This window comes from Rousettus aegyptiacus, unplaced genomic scaffold (genome assembly GCF_014176215.1).
Source record: "Rousettus aegyptiacus isolate mRouAeg1 unplaced genomic scaffold, mRouAeg1.p scaffold_m13_p_10, whole genome shotgun sequence".
Taxonomy (NCBI): Eukaryota; Metazoa; Chordata; class Mammalia; order Chiroptera; family Pteropodidae; genus Rousettus; species Rousettus aegyptiacus.
In genome coordinates, this window is record NW_023416285.1 from 2,111,665 (window position 1) to 2,134,014 (window position 22,350).

The 22,350-nt window shown below is 66.2% G+C and overlaps 1 protein-coding gene across 4 annotated transcripts in view; it reads right to left on the reverse strand.

The window, feature by feature from the left end:
• The window catches only part of SH3TC1 (SH3 domain and tetratricopeptide repeats 1), a 37,218-nt gene extending 22,420 nt beyond the window's left edge, over window positions 1–14,798 (reverse strand). Inside the window, exons 1-2 of one of the 4 annotated variants that reach the window (XM_016127138.2) lie at window positions 14,507–14,798; window positions 1,467–1,680 (exon numbers count right to left, since the gene is read on the reverse strand). In XM_016127138.2, coding sequence (XP_015982624.2) covers window positions 1,467–1,632 — 166 coding nt within the window. In that variant the 5' untranslated portion in view covers window positions 1,633–1,680; window positions 14,507–14,798. Of the gene's footprint in view, window positions 1–1,466; window positions 1,681–3,119; window positions 3,713–4,615; window positions 4,971–14,506 lie in introns of those variants that run through there. The other 3 variants (XM_036227461.1, XM_016127139.2, XM_036227460.1) reach the window with 3 other exon arrangements.
• Window positions 14,799–22,350: the final 7,552 nt, after the last annotated feature.

A 22,350-nucleotide genomic window follows, 5' to 3' on the forward strand; every position in this document is an offset into this window, starting at 1 on the left:
ACGCCCCAGGTTTAGGGAACACGCAATGCCAAAGAGTTTGGGGACCGAGGGGCGTGGTGTCCGCCACTCACCTGAAACAGCTCAGAAAATGCTACGTGTGACTAAGAACGAGCGCGTAATAAAATGTTAACACCTGAGGAATCTGGGTCGAGGGGGATCGCGTGTCTTATTTCTTATCACTTCGATCGTCAGCGTGAAATTGTGAAGAGGAAACATGGAGGCGAAGGCGCGCTGGGGGGGCGCACGTCCCCGAGCGGCCTCATTGCGTGAAGCCCGGCAGCCCCCTGAGAGCAGGCGGCCGCTGACGGCCCCGGCTGCCTCGCACCCGCGCCCCGACGCCGGCGGCCCCGGCTGGCTCACACCTGCGCCCCAATGCTGGCGGCTTCGTGGGCCACTGAGCCGCTGGGCTGAGGCTGAAACGCCGGCCGGCCTGGGCCGAGGGCTCGTCTTCAGCCGCAGCACCAGACCTCGCCCAGCCTCGGCTCTAAGGGTCCCCGCCGCCCCACAGGCTGGGCTGCCTGCGGGAGGCAGGACCCAGCTCCTTCTCCTCCCCACCTCCCACCCCCACGCGCCCCCCAGGGGCCGGATCCCATGCCGCTGGTGGGCTCCCGGCTCAGGTCCCCACGACTCCACCATTCCTGGCCAGGCCTGCGGGGTGGGTGCTTTGTGAGTCAGCACCCAGCAGGGGCCCCCAGCACCCCCATCTCTACCTACACCCGGGAGGACCAAGGCGGCAGGTGTGAAAGTGCCTCCGATGGCGGGCACGGGCCAGTGAGGCTGTGGCCAGGCACCTCGCGGGAGGTCTCGTTTCCAGGGCACCAGTCATCAATCGGTTGTTAATATTTGCTGAGCATCTACCTTGTGCCAAGCCCTGGAGCCTCGACAGGCAGCGAGGCAGGTGGTCGGGGCGAGGGGCAGTGCCTAGGGAGGGACAGGAGCCTGGCTCGGAGAGGGGCCTGAGCACGGCTGGGTTTTCCCCCCGAGGAGGTCAGCGACGGGGTCCTGGAGACCGCGTGGGCCAGCCGGCAGGTTTCCAAGTGGGAACAGGGCTCCACAGCAATCAAGATTAGAACCGGGTTCCCGGCAGCCGGCCCACCTGGCCTCCCGCGGGGTACCAGGTCCCCGCCCACGGCACACCTGCTCAGCCTCCTCCAGCCCTGCCCGGGCCTCTCCTCCCCCAGCCTCCATCTGCCTCCTGGAGAACGAGGCTCGCCCGTCCAGGGCAATTGGGGTTTGTGTCCCAAGGACTGAGCAGGAGGATGAGGACGCGGGGTTTGCCGGAGCCGCGAGCGTGCGAGGGCCTGCGCGAGGACTTCCCCCTGCTCCGTGCCAGTTTCGTCACCCTGGGGTGCCCTTGGTGAGCACGTGCCGGCCCGCCAGCGACTCAAAGGCAGTCATTCTCTCTCTGGCCCTGGGCTGCGCCAGGCTGGGTGGTCGGCGGCGTGGACCCCGAAGGCTGCACTCACCGCCTCTGCCCGGAGCCGTGGCCTCCTCGCGTCCCGCTCGCTCCCAGCCGACCGACGAGCTGGCGGCCACTCTCCGGACCTGGTTGCCACTGCCACCTGAGGGTGCGGCCGGCGCCCGCTCCGGCGGGGCCGGCTCCTCCGCGGCCGCCTCCACCGGGTCCCCCATGAGCAGCGGGGGCCTCAGCGCCGCGGCCCCGGCATGCTGGGCTGGCGTCTGTGGAGAAAGAGGGTGGTGACAGCCTCTCGGGGAAGACAGGACCGGGGACCGGCATGGACGTCACCGCCAGCATGAGGGGTCGGCGGAGAGGACCCCGCCGTGCCCGGCGACGCCTGTCACCCCCACTCCAACGAGCAGGGGCGCCCGGAGCAAGCTGCCGGAGCCCTGTGCCGACATCCGCGTGGTGGTCCGGCCCACGCCAGCCGGGCCCGGAGGCTGGACAGGCTTGCGGGCAGGCGGGTTCCCCGAGGAACCGGCTCAGAGCCCGCGGCGTGGCCGCCGCCCAGAACCTGACCGTGCGTGACGCGTGAGCAGCGAGGCCCGCGAGGCCCGCGGGGGAGCAGGGGGCAGCGACGTCCCGTCACTCGCGGTGGCACCGGGGTCTGGAGACGAGCCCGCCCACGTCCCGCCAGCGAGGGCTGAGACGGGGACCCCGGAGAGCGCTCCTCCCCGGGAGACGAGTGTTTAGTCCCACGTCCCACGGGCTGTGATTTCGGCCTCCCTTCCCACGGGATCGGAACAACCTCTCGACAACCCCGTCCTGTTTGGCAGGAAACGAGCCAGGTCCCCGGCAGCCCAGGGCGGGAGGAAGTGGGTGGCGAGGGCAGGGAAGAGGGAGTGGCCACGGCAGGCAGGGCTGCTCCTAGCCCGCGGGCGCCCCCGGGGCCCCGAGAGCCACTGTCACGCCTCGCTCCCTCCCGGGGTCAGAGGTGAGAGCCGAGAGGGCCATCACAGCCACACGGACTGCGTTCCCACCATCGGGGGCTTTGCCGCCCCCTGGGGGACACAGGAGAACACGGGGGGCCGCGGCGCTGGGGACAGGGAGGCGGGCGGCCTGGGCCCGGCGCGGCGGGCACCGTGACGGCCGGCGCTCGGCACGAGTGTGCCATGCTCGGGCGAGTCGCTCGCGCCCCGCCAGCCTCCCGCGTGGGACTCTGCGCCCCGTGCTGGCCTGCCCCGGGCGCTCGGGGACGGGAGCCGGAGGACAAGGAAGGCTCCCTGGGGTCGGGGAACCTGCCCCCTGCTGGGCGAGGCGCCCCCTGGGAGGAGGTTCGGCTGGGGACAATAGTAAGCGTGGCTCGCAGCCGCAGCCCAGCGACGAGGACGTGGGCGCAGCCTCCACGGGAGACTCTCCGCCCTGCCGGTCCCCACGGGCCTCGCCGGCCTCGCCCGCGGCCGGCTCCAAGGCAGAGGGTGGCCCAGACCGCAGCCCGGCGGGCGCCGCTGGCCGCGTCGGATCGAGCCGCCCTGCGGAGAGTCTTCTCCCTTTGGCCTTTATCCTCTTTGTTCAGCTCATTGTGGGGACAAACCGGGGGGCCACCTGCAGCCTGGCCTGACACCCGATCCCAGGGGAGGGGAGTCGGCAGAACAGGGAGCCTGGGTGACTGTGCCATGCCTCAGTTGACCCACCAGAGGACGAGTCTGAAAACACTCACGTCGCGAGGAGCTCGATGGGTCAGGTGAACGTGGGCCGGCAGCGGGGGAGGAGGTGCCGGTCCAGCCCCGCACGGGTCCGGGGGGCCTGGCCGGAGCTCCCCTGGGGCACGTCCTGAACGGATACTTCGAAGGGCCGTGTAGGCCTCGTTCTCCTCCCCAGGAAGACGCCTCAGGCTCGTCCCGTTGTCCCCTGTGCCGGTGCCACCGGAAGCTCAGAGGTGACTTTAATTGGAAATGGGGCCTTCACAGGTGCCGTTCAGATGAGGGCGCCCTGGGCTAGACCGGGCCCTGAGCCTAGTGACTGGCGTCCTTATAGGAAGGGGAGGGTCACTCAGATCCTGGGGACTCTCGTGAGGGTACCCCACCCAGCACGGGGCGGGGGGTGGGGGGCGTGAGCAGCAGCAGCGGCCGCCGTGTGGCGAGCACGGGTCGACAGCCGCCACCCTGAAGCAGCCTCCCTAATCCTCACGGTGGCCCGGGGTGCGGGGTGTGGAGGGGCCTCCTGCCCATCTCACAGGTTGGCACACTGAGGCTCAGCGAGACTTCAAGGCTGCATTTGACGCCTGGCGGGTCTGAGCCCGGCGCTCGGGCACACGCCCCATGCCCTTTGCCTCGGCCCGTGCTCCGCCCCCAGCCACAGGCCCTGCTGCCCTCCCCAGGCCACCCCAGCCCCGCTGGGCCAGCCCTCGTGCAGGCAGCCCCAGGCCCGGCTCCGGCCGGCACCACCTTGGGCTGACGTGGCTCTGCCATAATTCCTGTGGCCACACAGACCGCAAAGGTCGGAAGCCGCCTGGACAGGGCCGGGGTCTGGAGCTCCTAGCGGGGGCCCTGGAGGCCCACGCAGGCTTTCAGGGGTGTCTCCAGACCAAGTACCCGGGGCAGGGCCCGCTGTTAGGGGGCCTGGGATCCCCCACACCAGAACTTTCTGGTTGGTGCCCCCGGCCAAGGCGCTTGTCCCATTTTGCTGCTGGAAAAGAGGCCCAAGGCGGTGACCTCGGAGTGGCTGGTCGCAGCTCCATTGGCACCCTGGGGTGACGACCGGTGGCCTCTGCCCCACGTGCCGCCAACGCGGCGCGCAGGCCACGCGAGACGCCCCGAGCCGGAGTCCCCCGCTGCCGGCCGGGCTCCGCGTCGCATCCGGACGCGCGCAGGCCCTGGCGGGGCGCCCGGCGGACGGGGCGCCGGGCTGGTCGCGGCAGCTCCGCGCCGTGTCGAACCTGACATCGCCGCTGGCGCCGCCCTGCCAGTCCCCGCGGGCGGCATCCCCGGAGGTCCGGCCGGCCCGCCAGCCAGTGCCCGCGGCCTTCCAGACCCTCCGCTCAGCGCTGCCCCCGACCCCAAAATGTCGGGGAAGTCTTCAGGAACGTGACAGGTGGAAACTGCTCTCAGATCCGCCTGCGGGAGGACCCCGCTTGTGGCAACGCCTGTCTGCCGGTCCCCCCGTTCCTGTGCCCCCAGCGTCCCCCGCGACCTGCCTGTCTCGCCACCCTCATACCTGTGCTCGATCCCCAGAAGCAGCTTCTGGGCCGGCGGCCACAGCACAGCGGGCGCCGGGGGCTGCTCCCGGCTCCTCCCGGGCCGGCCCTACAGGCTGCCGCACCGGCCCGGGCAGACGGCAGCCGCCCGGCCAGGCCGAGTGCTCGGCGGTGGCCACCACCCCCTGCTTCCTGCCCCACTTCCTCCCTGCGCCTGGGGCCAGTGGCAAGAGGCGGGTTGATCATTAGCTCCTTCCTGGAGCAGCTCCAGGCCCCAGCCAGCGCCTACTAGGCTCTGGGGCGGAGGCCGGGGACACCCAGGCCCCGGGATTGGGGAAGTCTGCCCGCTGCCAGCCGCGGTCCGTGTTCTCTGTTCCTCTTCCACTTACCGCACTCACACTCGCATGCGGACTCGCGAGCGCACGCGTGCATGCACGCGCACACACACACACGGGCACGCGCACACGCAGGCACAGCTGCTGCTGCCGGCCTGACCGGCGAGGTGCGGGACGGCGGGCGCCGGCCCACAGGCACCCCTTCCCTCGGGGCCCGCCCGGGAATCTCGGCCCCGCTCGCTGGGAGGTGGCACCCGGTCTCCCGCTGGCGCAGACGGGAAGCAGAACTAACCCGGAGTCGCCCTGCCTGCCTCCCACCCGCGCGAGGCGCCGGCTGACGGCCCCAGCCCAGCCCCGGGAGCAAGGGCGGGTAACGTGGGCACCAAGGCTGCTGTGTGTTAGCCGTGTTCCAAAGCAGACCTTCACGAGCTAAAAGAAATAGGAGAGGGGGGCGGCCTGTACGCACGGCCTGGCTGAGCACGCGCGTCTCGAAGGCCAGCGGTCGCCCGCCCGCTTTGCAGACTGGGAGACTGAGGTCCGGCCAGGGCATGTGACATGCCCGAGGCCAGCGGCACGGGCGGGGTTGCTGGAACCAGGTCTGACAGAGCCCGGGGCCCCGAGGTGGCGCTGCCGACACTGGGGGAGATGTCCCCTCATCACGGGGGGCCTGCTGTGGGCATCGTAGGGTTTGAGCACCATCCCTGGCCTCTGCCAAACAGATGCTGACCCCAGCTGTGACAGCCCCGAGGGGGGGGCATGGCGCCCAGGCCAAGGACCATCCCTCTGGGCCGAGCTACTTCTGGGTGACACCACTCCCACCCACGGCCTGCCCTGTCCTCGTCCCCCACACTCCCCTTCCACCGGGCATTATGCGGTCACCCTCCACATCCTCCTGCCCGCCCTCGGGGCTCAGGGAGGCCTGGACGAGGCCCAGCACCCCGTCCTGGAGGCCCTCCGGGGCTCAGCCCTCGCCACCCCCTTCCTCGCAGACACCTGCCGCTCCGCCCCCCATTTCCTCCCCCATCAGCGGGGGGTCTCCGTCCAGCCCCCTGGCCCCCATCTCGCAGCTCTGCACAGACTGGCACGGCCCCGCCCACGACCCCGGGGTGGGCTCGTCCTGCACCTTCCTCGTGCGGGGTGGGGGGGGGACTCTTCTGCGAGGGCCACTCTCCTGAATGAGACTGTGGTCCTCACCCGGAGGCAGGTGCCCAGCATCGTCACGGGACCCACGGATGCCCACGGGGGGGCCACATCGCCTCCTCCAGGTCCTCCTCACCCCCGCCGCACACTGTGGCCTTCCAGACGCCCTCCTTGGCCTCGCCCGCAGGGTGCAGTGCCCGCCCTGTAGTCTCCAGCGCAGGCCGCCGATGTGGGGGGCCGGGCCGGCCAACGACGCCCACATGCCCCTGCACGGCCTTGCAGGCCAGCTCTGCCGTGCCGGCCTCGGCCTCGGTGTCCCAGCTTGCGCGGAGAGGGCAGGTGGTGGGTGAGGGTGGGTGGCCCTGTGGTCTTGCCCTGAGGGTTCCGCTAGGTTCCAGAATTTTCTATCAGGCTATACCCAGAGCGCAGCACACAACCCAGCTCAGGCGTCGGCTCGTGTGACACCCCCCATGCTGTGCAGCTAGTTCGCACTCGCCTGGCCTCTGCTCCCTTTGTTTTGCTGGAAACGGTGTCGAGAGGGGCCCCAGAGAGGCCCCGCGCCCGCGAACGGGTCTGGACGCGCTTCCTCCCCCGGCCATTGTCCCCACGGTGGCCCGGGACCTGCATCCTGTTTGTCTCTGCAGCTCTTGGCCCAAAGCCAGGGGGGTTTTCCAAAAGCCAGCCCAACTGTACCCAGCACTCGACTCTGCACAGAGCACCTCAGTTCTGCAAGAGCATCCCAACTCTGCACATTGCGCCTGGAGTCTGCAGAATGTACCCCAACACTGCATGCTGCACCCCGAACCCACAGAATGCACCCCGACTCTGCAAGTCTACCCAACCTCATTGAACACTGCACCCCGAACCCACAGAATGCACCCTGACTGCAAGTCTACCTCAACCGCCCTGAGCACCCCAACTCTGTGTGCTGTACCCCAAATCCAGAGAATGCACCCCGACTCTGCACAAGGCACCCTGACTTCACGGAGCGCCCGGCTCAGCACCGCCCACCCTGACAGGAGGAAGAATGTGGGCCTTCCGCGTGGGGCTTCCCAAACAGGGGGCCCGGCCTGGCCTGCGAGTCCCTCTGGGAGACCCTGTCGCACCCGGGGCCTCGGTCTCCCCCTTCCTAGGTGTCGCGTGAGCTCTACAGCCCCGAATCCCCACATGTCTGTGCCGTCTTGGAGGACGAGGCGGGGGCGCGGGGCCCGGCAGGCTCAGCTGTTACCTGGCTAACCCACTCCAGGTATGCAGCTTACCCAAGGCTCCCACGGCCACTTCCAGGTGACAGCAGACAATGAAGCCAAGGAGAGGCCCCGTCACACTGTCCTCCTGGGGGCTGCCCTGCAGCCAGCCACAGAGAAGGTCTCTGGAACGCTGGCCCCGGGCGGGCTGGGGGGTTTCCAACCTCCGGTCCGCAGGCTGCCGGTTCTCCCCAGCAGCCCCGGCAAGATCTGCCTGAGCCACACTGTCATTCCAGGCAGGGGCGGCACCTGCTTTGCGTAAGGGCTGGAGGGCGAAGGGTTTGGCTCTCCCAGCCTCGGGGTAGGTCTCTGCCACAGTCCTGCCATCAGGCAGGGGAGCAGGTGCGGCCACTGCGAAGTAGCCGAACTAGCCGCTGGGCCCCGTGCCAGTAAAGCCATGTTTACAAAACATGGGCTGGATTTGGCCCCGGGTGCGGGCGCTGCTCCTGGAGGCGGGGACCCCCGGCCGGGGCGGCAAGCGGTCAGTCCTCTGCCACACAGGAACTGGGGTGGGGAGGGCTCAGGGAGAGGAGAACTCGGAAGCAGGCAGAGGGCTGTGTGGGCCCCGCACAGGGGCCCGAGGGACAGCGTCGGGGACCAGCTAGCTGTACACCGTCCTGCGCTCGAAGCCGGCTCCGGCCGGAACGTGAGGCCATGTCCTGCCTCCCTGCCTCACGCGGCCAGAGGAGCGTTTTCGCGAACTGATGCTTCGAACACAGGGGACAGGCACCGAGTAGAGATGGGCGAGACAGCGAGGCCCAAGGGCCGACCTTTCGGGCTTACGAATGGGGACACTGAGGCTCAGGAAGAAAAGCCCCTTGCCTGAGCTCGCGGGGTGCCTTCATATCGGGGCGACTCTGAGGGGTCGGCTCCCGGCCCAGGTCCCACCTGGCGATTGTGCCCACACCTGTTCTGGCTCCAGGCCAAGCAATGTCCCCATCTGTCCTGGCCTCTGGGGCAATGGCTGTGAGATGAAGGTGTGGCCCGGCTCTGCGTGGTTTCCAGAGAGACGGAGGGACAGAGAGGCCACCGAGCCTTCCGCCCAGCACATTCCTGAGCCCCGCCCCGGTCTCGGGGCCGCAGGCAGGGATCCGCTGGGGTGCCTTCGGGGCTGCTTCCTCCACACCCAGGTCTGAGCAGGGCCGCGTCTCGGGACAGACGCCGCTGGCCTGCAGCCCGACACCGGCTGCCGCTGGACGGCACCGAAAGTCCAGGACCGGGCCGGTGCCGGGCACGGGCGGCATGCTTTTGCTATGCGGGCGTCGGCGGCTGAAACCGCCGAATCACAGACGAGCAGAGTGCCAGGCCCAGCAGTTGCAGGAACCGCTCTTTGCAAAACAAAGATATCAGGACCAAACAGGCCTCTCAGATGACCGATGGCCGCCCCGGGCCCGGTCGCAGGCCCGCAGGAAGCGGTCAGCAGTTCCGGGCCTGGGCCGGCACCAAAGATGCCCTCACCCCGGCCTCGCTTGGCCTCGCGCGTCCGCCTGTCCGGCAGGCGTCGGGGAACGGCTGACTCTGCACCGGGGCGAGCTGGCCGGGTGCCTGGGCGTCCGTGCCAGGGACGCCCCCAGACAGCGCTGCTTCATCCGGGGAGGTGGGGCGGCTGGCGGCGTCCACAGATGGAGCTTTGGGAAGAGGGGCGCTGCCTCCCGACACCCCGAATAATGGCCCTTGAGCACTGGGAGGAAGTTGGTCAGAAAGGCATAAAGGCTGTTTTCACGGCCCACAGGGGGCACAAGGCCCCGGCTGGTCTGGCCACCTTGTCAGGTCTCCTGCCACGGGACAGGCCTAAGGTCACGGGGTGACCGGGAGGGGGTGCACAGAGCAGATGGAGTGGAAGGTCCCAGAGGAGGAGGCAGCCCGAGGAGTCACCCCCGCTCACAGACGGGCCCAGGGACACCTTGACCCCGGGGCCGAGCTCCCAGAGCCCTGATGTTCCTGCTCCGGGGTGTGGGACCCCCGCTGGAAGCCTGGACATCCCCGGGAGCCCAGTCACCAGCAGTGGAGCTGAACTTGGCCTATGCAACATTAACCCAGGAGGAGCAGGCTCCCCAAAGGCCTCGCGGGGGAAGTGAGTGGCCTCCGGCCAGGCCCGTCTCCCTGGAAACCAGGACCAGGCCAGGCAGGCCGGCTGGGACAGGAGGGCGCGTGGGGCCATCCACAGGCCTTTCCGGTGTCCCCCGGAGCCAGGACCAGGTGACGCTGTTCACCCTGGGCTGCCGCCCGCTGGTTAGGGGTGCAGCCCCTCTGCTCTCTCCCCTAAGGACCCCCAGAGCCTCTGTGGGGTGTCCTACATCCTGCCCTCTGCCTCCACTCATCCTGCACGCCCCGACTGCCCTCGGTCAAGGCCACCAGCGCCCTCCATGCCACCAAGTGCAGCGGTCGCTTCCCTGTCCCCATTTGCCAGCCCCTCAGCCCCTCAGCTGTCACTCCTGGCCGGCCAGCCACACCTCTCCGATGAGAGAGCACAGGTCCAGGACTCCTAGAGCCATCTGCTCACACTGACAACCTGGGAGGCCACCTCAGACCCGAGGACAGACATGGTGCCTCTGGGCATCCCCTGGGGCGGGCTGGACAACCACCCCTGGCCGCCCGCCCACCTCTCTCCCCGTCCTCAACCTCAGGAACCAAGTCCTTCCCTCCCCCGCCGGTCTACCTCCAAGCCCCACCGCCCAGCTCCGCGGGGGGCCTCCGGCCCCCGGCTTTGCTTTGCACATCGCTGTCTCTGGCAACCTCCTCCAGGCTCTGACCTCGCTCAGTCTAAGCCTGCAGGTCCCCCGGAGGCACCAGCTCCTTCCAAGGCCTTCGCTGACTGTGGACAAGCCGGCCTTCCCCAGCCCCCAAGGGCAGGAGCATGTCTGTGCTAGAGCCGGGATCTCTGTCTAGGCTGCCACCTGGTTACCTCGAGAGGCAACTCGAGAGGACCCCACAACTAGGAGCTCCTCCAGGGCACTGATGGGACACTCTGCAAGCGTTTGTTGAATGACTAGCAAACAGAGGCACAGGCCGTGGGGGAGTGGGCCGCCCGACCCCCGCGGGAGGCTGAGTGGGAGCCACGCGGGCAGGTCCTGCCTCTCCCAGACGTGCAGAAGGGGCAGACCCCTGAGCGACCCGCAGCACCAGCCAGGCCAGGTCACGCGTGACTCCGGCCCTTTGCCTCTGCCCCTTTTCCTGCCGCACACCCTCTTCCCGGCTCTCCAGGGAGGCGGCTGTGTGGGAGGGAGTCCCGAGGGCCGCGAGCTGGGCGTGGGCCCCAGGGACGGCTCCGGACCTTGTTTAGTAAGGCCTGTTTGGGGGGGTGAGCAGGGCCTGGCTGCAGCTCTCTCTGCTCCTCTGACTGGAATGCTGGAGTTGGGGCGGGGTCACGGCCCCGGCGGTGGGCCCTGGGCAGCAGTCCTTGGTCGCCGACATTCAGACTTAGCAGCCCAACTCTGTGCGGGGTCCAGGGCTGGGCACCCCCGGGGCTGGGCATGGATCAGATGGCCCTGTCCCTAGGGCACTCGTGGAGGACACAGGTGGAGGAGGGCTGGCTTGGTCTTTCGTAAAAGGTATTTCAACAGGGATTCGTATGCTGTTTTTCTCAGTCCTTTTAATTTTTAACGAAAAAATGTGCTGCCCGTTTCGGTCCAGAGCCAGGCTGGACTCCGGCCGCTCGGCCAGCCCCTGTTTCCAGCTGAACGGCGCCTGAGCAGTTGACCCCTTTGCAATGTCAGAGGAGGAGACCAGCAAATGGTGAGGGCCAGGAGCGGACGGTTCCTGTCTGTCTGTTGCCTTAAGGTATATGATGAATCTCTCCCCAGGGTCACCTCCTGGCTGAGCAACACCCAGCATCCGTCAGCTCACGCTCGGTGGCTGCGGAGAGCAACCCCCCCCAACCCCGCATTCACCCTTCGACCAGCAGCCCCAGCCCCGGGCCCTCGCTCTGCAGATGGCAGGTGACAAGGGTGTGGACACTCTGCATGACAGCAACACCTTGGACGCACCCCAGGCATCAAGTCAATCACGCTCCAGCCGCGCACCAGGTAGCGGAGGCCGTGATAAGGGCGGGGGCGGCTCTCGGCACCCCGGGGGGCGGGGGTCTGAGGCTGATCGGGAAAAGCGAGCCGCCGAGCGCGTGTGCGCTGAGCCCCCTTTCCCGCGCTAAAGGGGCTTAGAGCGCGGCCCTGCGCGCTGCGTCTGCGAGAAGCGGCCGGGGCGGGGGCCGAGGAGGGGCCGGGGTCTGGGAGGCGCAGACCCTCCTCTGTGGGATGCTGAGAGGCTGGGCGCGTGACTCTCCGCACCTGTCAGAAGACACTGACCGTCACGGCGCAAGGCGTGGACCTCACGTATGCAAATAAAGAAAGTTTCAGGAGGACAGGGGGCTCCCCGGAGGGACGCAGAGTGTGACAAGACGGTGAGCGGGGTGCCAGGCGCGTGAAACAGCCTCACTGTGTGGGGGGGCGCCCCCCCACCCCCACGCCCCCCCAGCAGCGTCCTGGACTCTGGGAGACGGAGGCAGCGGCGTCGCACGCGGGCCTGGCCTCAGCCTCCCCGCGGCGACCCGGTCGCTCACGGTTCCTGCTGAACCCGGCTGGACGGCTGCCAAGCGGACGGAGGGGGGAAGCCGGCTGCGTCGCCGGCCGCGCGGGAGTCGCGGGAGTCCACGAGACGGGCTGGAACCGTCTGGCTGGAGGCGTCACTGTGGATTCGCGATTCGCTTACCGTACGCAGGCCACACGCGGAGATGCTCGCTCGACACGTGTGCACACGTGGGTCAGATACCCGTGTACACGTGTCATTCACGGCTCACTTCATATAGACACTCACGTTGCATGGAGACTTATTGCATACGTGTTTACACATGCATAGATTACTGTACCCGTGCTCACAGACACGTGTACATCCGCGGACTGGTATGCTTGTAGATGCGGGCACGTTCACAGGTCGGCGTACTTTGTACTTACAGATACGGGTGTGCACGGTTAGTACACACACACACATCGCTGTGCTCTGTCGGCTGAGAGGCCCTTACAGAAGAGACTCCGGGTGGCAGCGAGCCCACTGCGCGCGCAGAGACCTGGGTCTCTAAGACCACCCTCTGGCCACGAAAGTGAGGACTTGGAGAAACGGCCGGCCGACTCTAGGGCTGGGCCAGGAAGTGTGGACGATCGGCCTGGACGTAGTGCCGGAAAAGCAGGGAAGTAACAGATGAAATGAGTGAATGAGCGAGCAAACGAACGAATGAATGAATGAGTGAGCAAAATCCCACAGTGGCGGAGTGCGTCAAAAGGACACCGGAACCGACGGAAAGCACTCCCGGCCGCCAAGGCAGGAAAAACCCCGAGCAACGGAATTAAGTGTATCAGATTCTGACCCGAAGCAGAAGACAAATGGCCATGAGTCCACCCGATATAAATGAATGACCGGGCAAATACGGGAACGGGGGAGGAGAAACACAGATCTGCCCTGCAGAACTCACGGAAATTTACGCACTCGGCCCCAAGGCGAGGACCCGGCCCCCATCCTCAGGCGTGGCCGTGGTGACTGCCTCGCCGAGGACGAGAGGCCTGCACAGAGGCCAACGCAATGACCTCAGCCAGGTCAACCTCACGGGGACAGGTCAGGGACAGGCCATGGGGACAGCACGTGCCCTTGACCCGGCCGGGCGGGAGGGCCGCGTCCTCCCCGTGGTCATCCTCCCAAGAGCCGTGACCCCGCTACTCATGCGGCGGTCATCGGACAAATTCCAGTTGAGGGACGGTCCACAAAGTGCTTGACCAAGACATCTAAAATGAAAACAAATCCCCCAAAACAAGGGAAGTCTGAGACGTGGTCACAGCCCAGAGCGGCCTGAGGGGGCGTGAAGACCCGGTGTCCCGGGGATGTCCCCGATGGGATCCTGGAGCAGGAAGAGGACATTAGGTTGAAACAAAGGAAATCCGGATAAACTACGGACTTGACCTAATAAGGACGGATCGATACTGGTGCTTTAGTTGAGGCAAAAGTTGTAGGAGCGAAAGACGTGTAGGGCCGGGAGACTGGGTAGGGGCGTGAGAACTCGGCTGGCTTCACGACTGTTCTGTAAACCTAAAACTATTCTAAACAAAATCGAGCCTAGTTTTAGACGTCCCAGTGGGGTAGAACACACCCCGTGCGGGGAGAGACAACCGCGGAGGCCCCAACACGGCGAGGGCACAGCGCGCCCCGAGGGACCCGGCCCGGCCCGGACCCCGCTGCCCAGGGCGACGTCCCAGGCGCGGTCAGCCCGGAAGCCTGCGTGTGCCGCCCCAGGCCGTTGGGGCAGAGCCCGGCTGTCCTCGCTGTTTCTGAAGCCCGGGGACATGGGGCGGGTCTTTGGGAGATGTGGGGTCCCCCTCTGTAAATGGAGGGTGAGAGCCCCTCTGAGAGTCGCCTGAGAACCTTGTGAACACATCCTGCCTGGGACCGCGTGGGCGGAGGGTTCCCGCAGACTCGAGGGGGGGCGGGGGGAGGGCCACCAAGCCCGCAGTGCACACGGAGACACAGAGGCCCCGAGCACCGTGGCCTCGCCCGGGGCCAGAGCTGCCCTCTCCCTGCAGGCCGGGGGCCCGGGACCCTGGGGCAGAGCCCGTGCTCCTGGCCGGTCCTCCACCCCTCTCCCCACCAGCCTTCCCTGCCCCAAGCCCGCGCTCAGGCCCGCCCTGAGGGGAGCGGGGTTCTGGGGGCTACAGGGACTTTGGCCCCGGGGGGCTGGGCTGGGAGGGGGCGGACGCCCAGGGCGGCGGGGCAGCGTTAGAGGGAGGGCGGCCAGACCGGCTGGGCCCCAGGCCACGGCTCCTGCCCCTCTGCAGGGTCACGGCACTGCCCCCAGCACGACACCCTCGCCTTGCAGATGGAAACGGAGGCTCGGCAAGCATCAGAAGCCCCGGTGCCGCTGCCCCTGGGCCCCACGAGGCCCCGACCCTTGGGGGCCTCTTCCCGCTTCGCCGCCGGCTCTCGCCGCTTTGCTCAGAAGGGACGCCAGGCTGGCCCTCGCTTGGCCACCTGAGCCCCAGCCTGGAGTGGCGCCGCCCTGCTGCTCCCTGCCTAGACCAGTTTTGGGGTGCGCTCCCCATGCATGCCCTTCCTGGGCCCCGCCTGTCCCAACAGGTGACCCTGAGTCTAGGGCTCAGGCCTGCAGTGTGGGGACAGCACCTCCCGGGCAGCCCCAGCCCAGGGGTCGAGCACTTACCCTGCCGGGAGAGGGGAGCAGACTCCCCAGGGGAGGGCGCGGGGGAGGCTCCCCAGGGCCCCTCAGGACGGTCTCCTTCACGCAGCTCCCAGCCCGCGGTGGGGCAGGACGGGGCACAGCGCACGTTTTCCGTGAGGCCGGCCCTCCAGGTTCCAATCAGGTGGCCTGAGCAGTCAGCCGGGGTCATTGGCTGGGCCCTCGGCTGACCCGCCCCACCAGGAAGGGGCCAAGTCTCCCTTTGACCTTCCTTCCTCCTCCTTATCGGCCATCCAAGTGTCAGCAGTCCTGGTCAGCTTAGCTTTCTGAGCACAGGGGGGCGGGGCCGGGGCAGGTGGGCTGGCCTGCTGGGCTCCCGGGCTCCACCTGGCGTGCAGGGGGCTTTGGAGACTTCTGGGAACCGTCAGAGAGGAGCAAGGCTGACCCTTGGACAGCTGCTGGGGCCTCCCCCTGGCCAGGCTGAGGACAGCTGGCCACTCTGGCCTGGGCCTGGTACGTCACTGGCCAAGGCTTCCAGCAAACAGTTCCTGACCACCTGCTGGGTGCTGGGCCAGTGGGGGGCCTGCAGGGGGTCGGCAAAGGTGTGTAGGGTCTCTGTGTGGTGTTCAGAGAGGCTGGTCGCGAAGCAGGCACCTGTCCACTTGCTGGGCTGCTGGAACCACCGTGCCGCTCGGCTCCCCACACCTGGACCCGCAGAGGGGTGCGGGAGGCAGTCTCACACTAATTTTGATGGGCTCAGGATTCAGCCAGGAAGCCGAGGCCTCCTTGATGTGGATGATGAGATATGTGAATCATCCAGCCTTGGGGCCTGACCGTGCTGAGCCCAGAATCCACTTAAAAACAAACAAGTCACCTAAACCTAAACTCATTGTCTTATCTCATTTAAAGGTAATTTTAGAAATCGTGCTTAAAAAGAATAAAGCCGAGTGTGCCTCCCTGCCCAGCCACGGCCCCACGGGGCGGGCCAGGCCACCCCCAGAGCCTGGAGCCAACGGGACTGGGGCCGGCCTCGCGGCTGGTGTTTTCCGGCTGGAGGGTGAAGTGGTGAAGGGGAGGTGGCCCCGCGGGGCCCCCGGTCAGCGAGAAGCGCCTGGAAAATGGGCCCGAGTGGATAGGCCGGGTCCCCAGGGCCTGGGCAGCAGGAGGGGCGTGTTAAACGGACACTGGGCGGGTCAGTTTCCTCCGGCCGGAGGACACCTAATCGGAGGAAGAAAGGCTGAGGCCTGAGGGTGGGGTGGGGACAGGCCTGTGACTCCATCAGCAGCTTCACGCAGGAGAAGGAGGCTGGGCGACACCCCAAGACCACCGGGGCTCTGGAGTGGTCACGGGGGCCGTCCTCACCGCGGGCCCTCGCCGCAGGCCCTCTGCGAGGCGTCCATCCAGCCCGGGCGGCAGCGGGAACGTGCCGGGCAGCCCCGGCTGCGGGTGGCGGAACACGCAATAACTCGGGGAAAACATTTGCAACTATCCTCCAAGGCCCGAGGAAGGGATTTCAAAACATCGGGATGACGGCCGCCTGTTCCTGCCTTTGAAAATGCTCTTTAGAGGAAAAAACTCGGGCCGGATGCAGAGCGCCGGCTGAGGGCATCGCAGTGACGTGCGGCCGGTGACAAATGTTTGCTGTGCTCTGTCTGCATTTTCTGGGTGTGTCGCGTTGGTAACCAGAAGATGGTTATTTTTGTAATCAGAAAAAATGTGGTCAGTGTGGTAATAAAAGCCATCTTTTGGGTGTGAGTTTCTAAATGGAAGTGTTTTACGAGCGAGTTTACAAGCCCAGGGCTGGGCACAAGAAGGCTGTAGCCCCCCGAAACCCCGGGCCCGGGCTGGTTCTGGACCCCCGGTTCCACCCCACCCCATCTTCAGTTCTTGGGCTGTTGTCACATGCTCATGCATGCCTCCCTCCGAGCCCTAGTGTGAACAATTTCAGATGAGCCCCAGGAGCCCTGGGGGAGGGGGGCGAGCAGGGACTTTGAACAAGCCCCTCCCCCTCCCCAGACTGCTGCCTAAGGCCAGCTCCCTGCAGGGCCCACAGTCCCACACCGGGTCTAAATCCAGAGGAGCGGCTCCTGCCCACCACTGCCCTCTGGTGGAAAAGAGGAAGACTGACCACAAAGTACCCGCCGTGATCCCTGGGACCGGCGCTGGGCTGACCCCAGTGGGCGGCCTGCAGTGCCCGGTGGACGCATGCCTGTGATCACCCCCTCCGGAGAAAAGAGTGCCGTGGCTGTCCCCCAGGAAACGATGAGCTGCGTCCCCCTGGCTCTCCCCGTCTGCCGGATCCCCGATTCTTAACCCTATAGTAGTGTTATCAACGCAAGCACGTCCAGCCTGAGAAGTAGTCTTGTAAGAGTTTATTCGACCCGAACTGACGACAATCGCCAGGAAGCAAAATCCCCATGGATTGAGAAAATGCCTCGGAGAATGGTGCTTCTGCAGCTCGTTTTAGACATTGGAATGAAAGGAGGAGGCGTAGCGGGGTTCATGACATCCGGAGGCAGATTAGGGGTGGGGGTGGGGGTGGGGGGTCGGGGGGGAGCGGGATCTGGGACTGGAGACAAAGCAGAGGGTCGGCACCTCTGTCACCCTGGCGGGAGCGGGGCAGTCATAGTCACAGCACAGGGAGGTGGCATCCGGGGACAAAAAGCGAGAGGGTCTGCGGTCCCCTGCGGTCCCCTGCTCTGGTGCGGAGGTCGTGCCTTCGTGGGGTCTGCGAAAGAAAATGACTCCAGCATTTCCAAGGTCTATCGCCTTAGATGCACTAGACAACAGACCACTTCAAAGCTGGAGACTGACCTTCGTCAAGGAAGCCACAGGCCAGGGACGGCGCTGCCCGTGGGACCAGCCGCGGGCCTGGGACGGAGCTGCCCGCGGGACCAGTCGTAGGAATTTTTAGGCTCAGAGAACTGTGCGTGGCGACTGTCAGGCCCTGGGTTTGCAGGTTTCGTATGTGGCCCCTTTTTCATCCACAGCGGGAATGACTTAATGAGGCCCCCTGTTCGTAAAACCAGGCTAGGTTGGTGGGCTCACGTCACAGGCGAGGCTTGTGACAGCCTTCCCGATTGTCACCACGCTGGGAGCGGCTTCAGGACAGCGTAGCTCTTGTGGGGACCTTTTCCGCCCCTGAGGCAGAGACCTCTCCCCACCGCACGGCCAAGCCGGGTCACAAAGCCCTGGGAGGTGATGAGCCATGTCCCCCGATCGGCCTGGCGGGTCTGCTGGCAACGGGGCCAGAGGCTCAGGGCAAGAGCAGTTCTCACTGTCAGCGACGTTGTCTCTGAGTGCCCTGCTGGGTGTGCACCCAAGTTCTCATCAACAGGTGGGGACACAGGACATGGGGGTCACGTGGCGAGGAGAGTCCAGAGTCTGGTGGATTCTGGCCTGCCGGGGCCCCGGGACTGGGTGACCAGTTTCTCTGGGCCTCGGCTTTCCTCTCTCCCCCTGGGAGCCCCTACACCCGAGCTTGCCTGCCTGCCCCTGTCGCAGGGGTGATGCAGGCTGAGCTGTGTCCACTCCCCACCCCCCCCAAATAATACGCTCACTTCCCAACCCTGAAACATGTGAACAGGGAAATAGGGTCTTCACAGATATAGATGGCGGTCCTGCTCGGTTAGGGCGGGCCCTGAATCCAAGGGCCTGTGTCCTTACGGGGAGGGGACCGACACACAGAGACAGGGCCACCGCGGAGACTGGAGTGGTGCCACCACAGGCCAAGGACGGCGGGGAGGCCCCGGAAGCCGGGGAGAGAGGGAGGCCCCTCCCCCCGAGCCCGGCCTGGGCTCTGGGGCAGTGGGAGCCCAGAGCGTGCTGTCTACGCCCCCCAGTTCGAGGCGCTTGTCGGTCATCCGAAGGCGGTTCCTCCCCAGGCAGCTCGCCGCCGCTGCTCCCAGGCAGCCCCGGGGCCCAGCCCAGCTCTTTCAGCCAGAGGCCTGGTCTCCGGGAGGCGGTCAAGCGCCTGGCCTCACCTCCGAGCGGCTCTTCTCCGCTCCCCACGTCTCCCGCCGCCCCGACTGCCCTGGTCTGTGCCTGCCGTGCGAGCACAGACTTTAACTCTGAGAACGGCGTCTTTGACCACCAGCCCAGACGCCTGGTGCTGTGCGGTGGGCGTCCCTTCCAGAGCCGGGCCCGCGCATCTGCTTCACGCCATCCCTCGTAACGGGCCACCACGCCTGGTCCTCCGTGACGGCCGGACGTTGCCGAGTCCAGGACCGCTCAGACCTAACTGGGCAGCTGGAATAACGGGGTACACCTGGTTGCTGTGGAGAATCCCTTACAGGTACCTGGTGCCAGCGCCTGCCCCTTGCCGGGGTACCCGGAGAACCCAGGCGTGCGGCGGTGCAGCCGGCCCGAACTCGCTGAGTAGCCCCGCGCCTGGGAGGCGGAGGCTCCGAGATGTGAGTCACGTGTTATTTCCGCCGCCGGTTCCGCATGGCATGGTTTACATTATGGAGTGGTCGGAAAGATCCCACAATGAAATCATCCTTCATTTGTTTCTCCATTTGGCTGTGAAGTGAACCACTTCGTTGACTGTGTTTGGAGGTGAAGGAAGGACAGAGGAATCTGCGGTTCAGGGAGAGAACGCCCCGAGGTGCCCTGGGACAGCCCGTCGGCTTCCGCCGGCCACTGTGCGCCTGTGGCCGGCTGGGTTTCCGCACAGCTGGGTTTTCGGGGTGACCCCTTTCTAGACCAGGCCCCAGGTGGGCCCAACCACACCGTGTGCCCCGTGGTGGAAGTAATTTGTGGGAGGCCTCGACAGACCTAGGGCGAGGTCGGATGTAGGCAAGGGGCTCAGGGGGTCTGAGCTCATCCCTTCTGGTTTGCTGAGTGAGGGGCGTCAAAGGGAACTGCAGAGTGGGGTACGCTGATTCTGAAGTTCACTGGCTGCTCCCCTCCATGCTGGAGACCCCTGGATGCCATGGGGACCGCTGGACGTCAAGGAGACCTTGAGATGCGCTGGAGACCCTGGCGTGAGCTGGACCCCATCCTTCCAGGGACACCTGATGTCCAGTGCAGGAGCCGGGCAGGAGACAAATGACAAGACTACGGAATGATGTGGCAGCGACAGTGAAGGTCTCGGGGAGCAGAGGTGTGGCCCCTGGCCTAGCGGGGGGACGGGGGCTTCTCTGAGGAGGGAGTCTGCAGCGAAGTCCAGAGGGTGAGGCTGAGCTCGCCAGGCCTTGAGGACCGCAGAGGCTGCAGGTGGAGGGCCCGTGGCCCCGCCCGGAGGGAGGAAGGCGGGTGCCGCCAGCGGGGACTCCTACCGGCGGAACGGGGTGAGCCGGCACCGTGGCACCCCGGCCCTCCTGTGCTTCCCCGGTCAGGCTCCTGTGCGGTGGACCTTCGGAGCCCTGCTCGGGGGTCAGGGAAGGACTCAAGAGGGACACAGGTCTGCCGCCCCTCCTCCGGATGGCGGGGCACAGGTGTGGGCAGCGAGGCTGCGCGTGGGGCTGGAGCAGGGTCCCGCTGCCTGGGGCCCCTCCCATGAGAGGCTAGGAAGGACCCTCCCCTACAGTAACATGAGATGAACAGTCCCCCCAAACGACCTTCAGAAGTGCTGGAAGTGGGAGGGGCCCCCACGGAGCGGGGGGCGGCCCCTGCACTGCCTGCCCGCCTTCCTGCAGCGACCTGGGCCCAGCAGGGTGTCCCTTCTGTCTGCCCTTCTGTCTGTCGGAGGTGTGAGCGGGGCGGGAGGACCAGGGCAGGTGGCCGCGGCCCCGCCCACCCCTCACCCGGCCGGCTGGGGCCCCGCCTCTGCATCTGCGCCCACGCAGGCGCAGCTCTGCCTCTAGATGCGCTTTTAACAAACGCGGGCTGGATCTCGGTTTGACTGTCAGCCCGTCGGGGGCCCCTCTCTGTCACGGAGCTGCTCAGCTGCTCGGGGCCTCTGACACCTCTCTCTCAGGGTCGGCTCGAAAAGCAGGTGGCAGCATTTTCAGTGAATCACGTGACTCGCGAAGGACATTCGCGTCTGCTCTCTTCACTAGAACAGCACCCCGCGCAGCGAAGGTGTTAACACCGGGTGGGGGGACCGGGGACGGCGGGACGGCGGGGGAGGCGGCGCCAGGGCACCTGCTTCTCCCTGGTCTGTTTCAGCAACGCCGGCGTCATTTAACCAGCCTGACTTTTTGCCTCGCCCTTTGGCGTGTTTTACTTATATCACTCACGTCTCCTCTTGGCGACCCTCAGGGACGGACACCGTGCGTGAAGAGTAAGGAAATGGAGACGGAGGGCACAAGCCAGCCCCCGAGGTCACACGTGGGGTGAGAGCTAGAGCCGGTTCAAGCCGTCCAAGCCGGCCAGCGTCGGCGGGCTTCGTGTAGGAGGCAGGCGACCGCAGGCCTGCGCCCCTCGGGGTCCGCCTGGCTGGGGAACGGGCTGAGTGAGGGCAGAGGGGACCTGTGTCACGCCTCTCCTTACAGCTAACTTGCTGGGTGACTCCGAGCGGGATCTCCTAGGGCCTTAGGCTCTGCATTTGTGAAAGAATGTGCCGGGACTCCACGACCACGACCCTGAGGTCCCTCCAGGTTGAGGCACGACGCAGTCACTGCTATGGGTCTCTGTCGGTGCCCTGGGTGAAGGTACATGCTTGGAGAGGCAGGGCCGGCTCCATGGGGACCCCTGGGCGGCCACAGGGAAGGCTGCGCTCCGGGACCAGCCAGGAACTGGGCCCCCATGTCCACCCCGACTCTCGGGGACTCGGGAGCAAGTGCCCATCCACACCTTGGTTCCTCTCTTGGGTGACTGGTGTGATGGTGAGCGCCCTGCCGTCCCAAGCAGGCTGTGTGGTGGAAACCATACGTCCCCGGGAGGCTCGTGGGAGCCTCTGGAGACACAGCGGGGCTGATGTTTCTGCCAAGGAGTAAACAGCTGTGGGGGCGCTGGGCAGAGAGCCGCTGCCCCCCGTCCTGCTCTCCCTCTTCTCAGCGGATATTTGTACCAGGGCCAGTGCAAGGCACTGAAAATAAAATAATAAAATAATAATAATAATAATAATAAAATAATGATAAAAAATAATAATAATAGCAGCATGATAGCAGACATGTATTGATCTCGGCTCCTGCTGGGGAACGGCACGCATAAGCTCACGTGATCCTCGGAACTATTCTAGAAGGTGGGGACAGCTCTCAGTCCCAAGGACGAACACTGAGGTGCAGAGTCTGGTGCCTCCCACGAGCAGGTGGAGAAGCCAGGCTCCCCGCTGGGCGGTCAGACCGCGGGGCCTCCACCCCTACCAGCCTCCATCTGCCCTAGACAGGACTAATGACCCAAATGTGATGCTCTCAGCCAATGGCGGGTCCTTCACTGAGCCACCTCACAGATTGGGCCCTGAGGTTGGAGGGGGAGGGTTGTGCTCCAGGTCACCCCACCGAGATGGGGAGCTGGATGGGGACAGGGCGCCTGACCCCTCCTAGTGCTGCTTCCTGCACATCATATCTGTGTTCTGGGCCAGAGGCCCCAGCGGGCAGGTACTGGAGCCCTGGGGCTGTCCGTCCGTTCACCCAGCCAGGGTACCCGGTTTCTAGGGAGCGTGGGGTTGCTCATGTCTGCTTTGTCAGAGCTTGGGGACAGGGAAGGTGGCCTTTCCCTGCCTCCGTATCCCACTCAGATCCACATTTTCTGGGGCCGGCCCTGAGCCCTTATTGGGGCTCCAGTCCCGCTGTACCCAGGAGCTCTGTACCTCTGCAACCCCTTTTCATCAGTACCAGGCACCAGCGAGGTCCATCTGCTCTCCGCCCCCCCCACCCTCGCCCCCGGGCCCTCCCTCTCCTGTACCATGCCCGGTGCTGGGCGCCTGACGTCACAGAGGGCAATTAGTCACTGCAGGAGGGCTGGGGCCGGGGCCTGCCCTG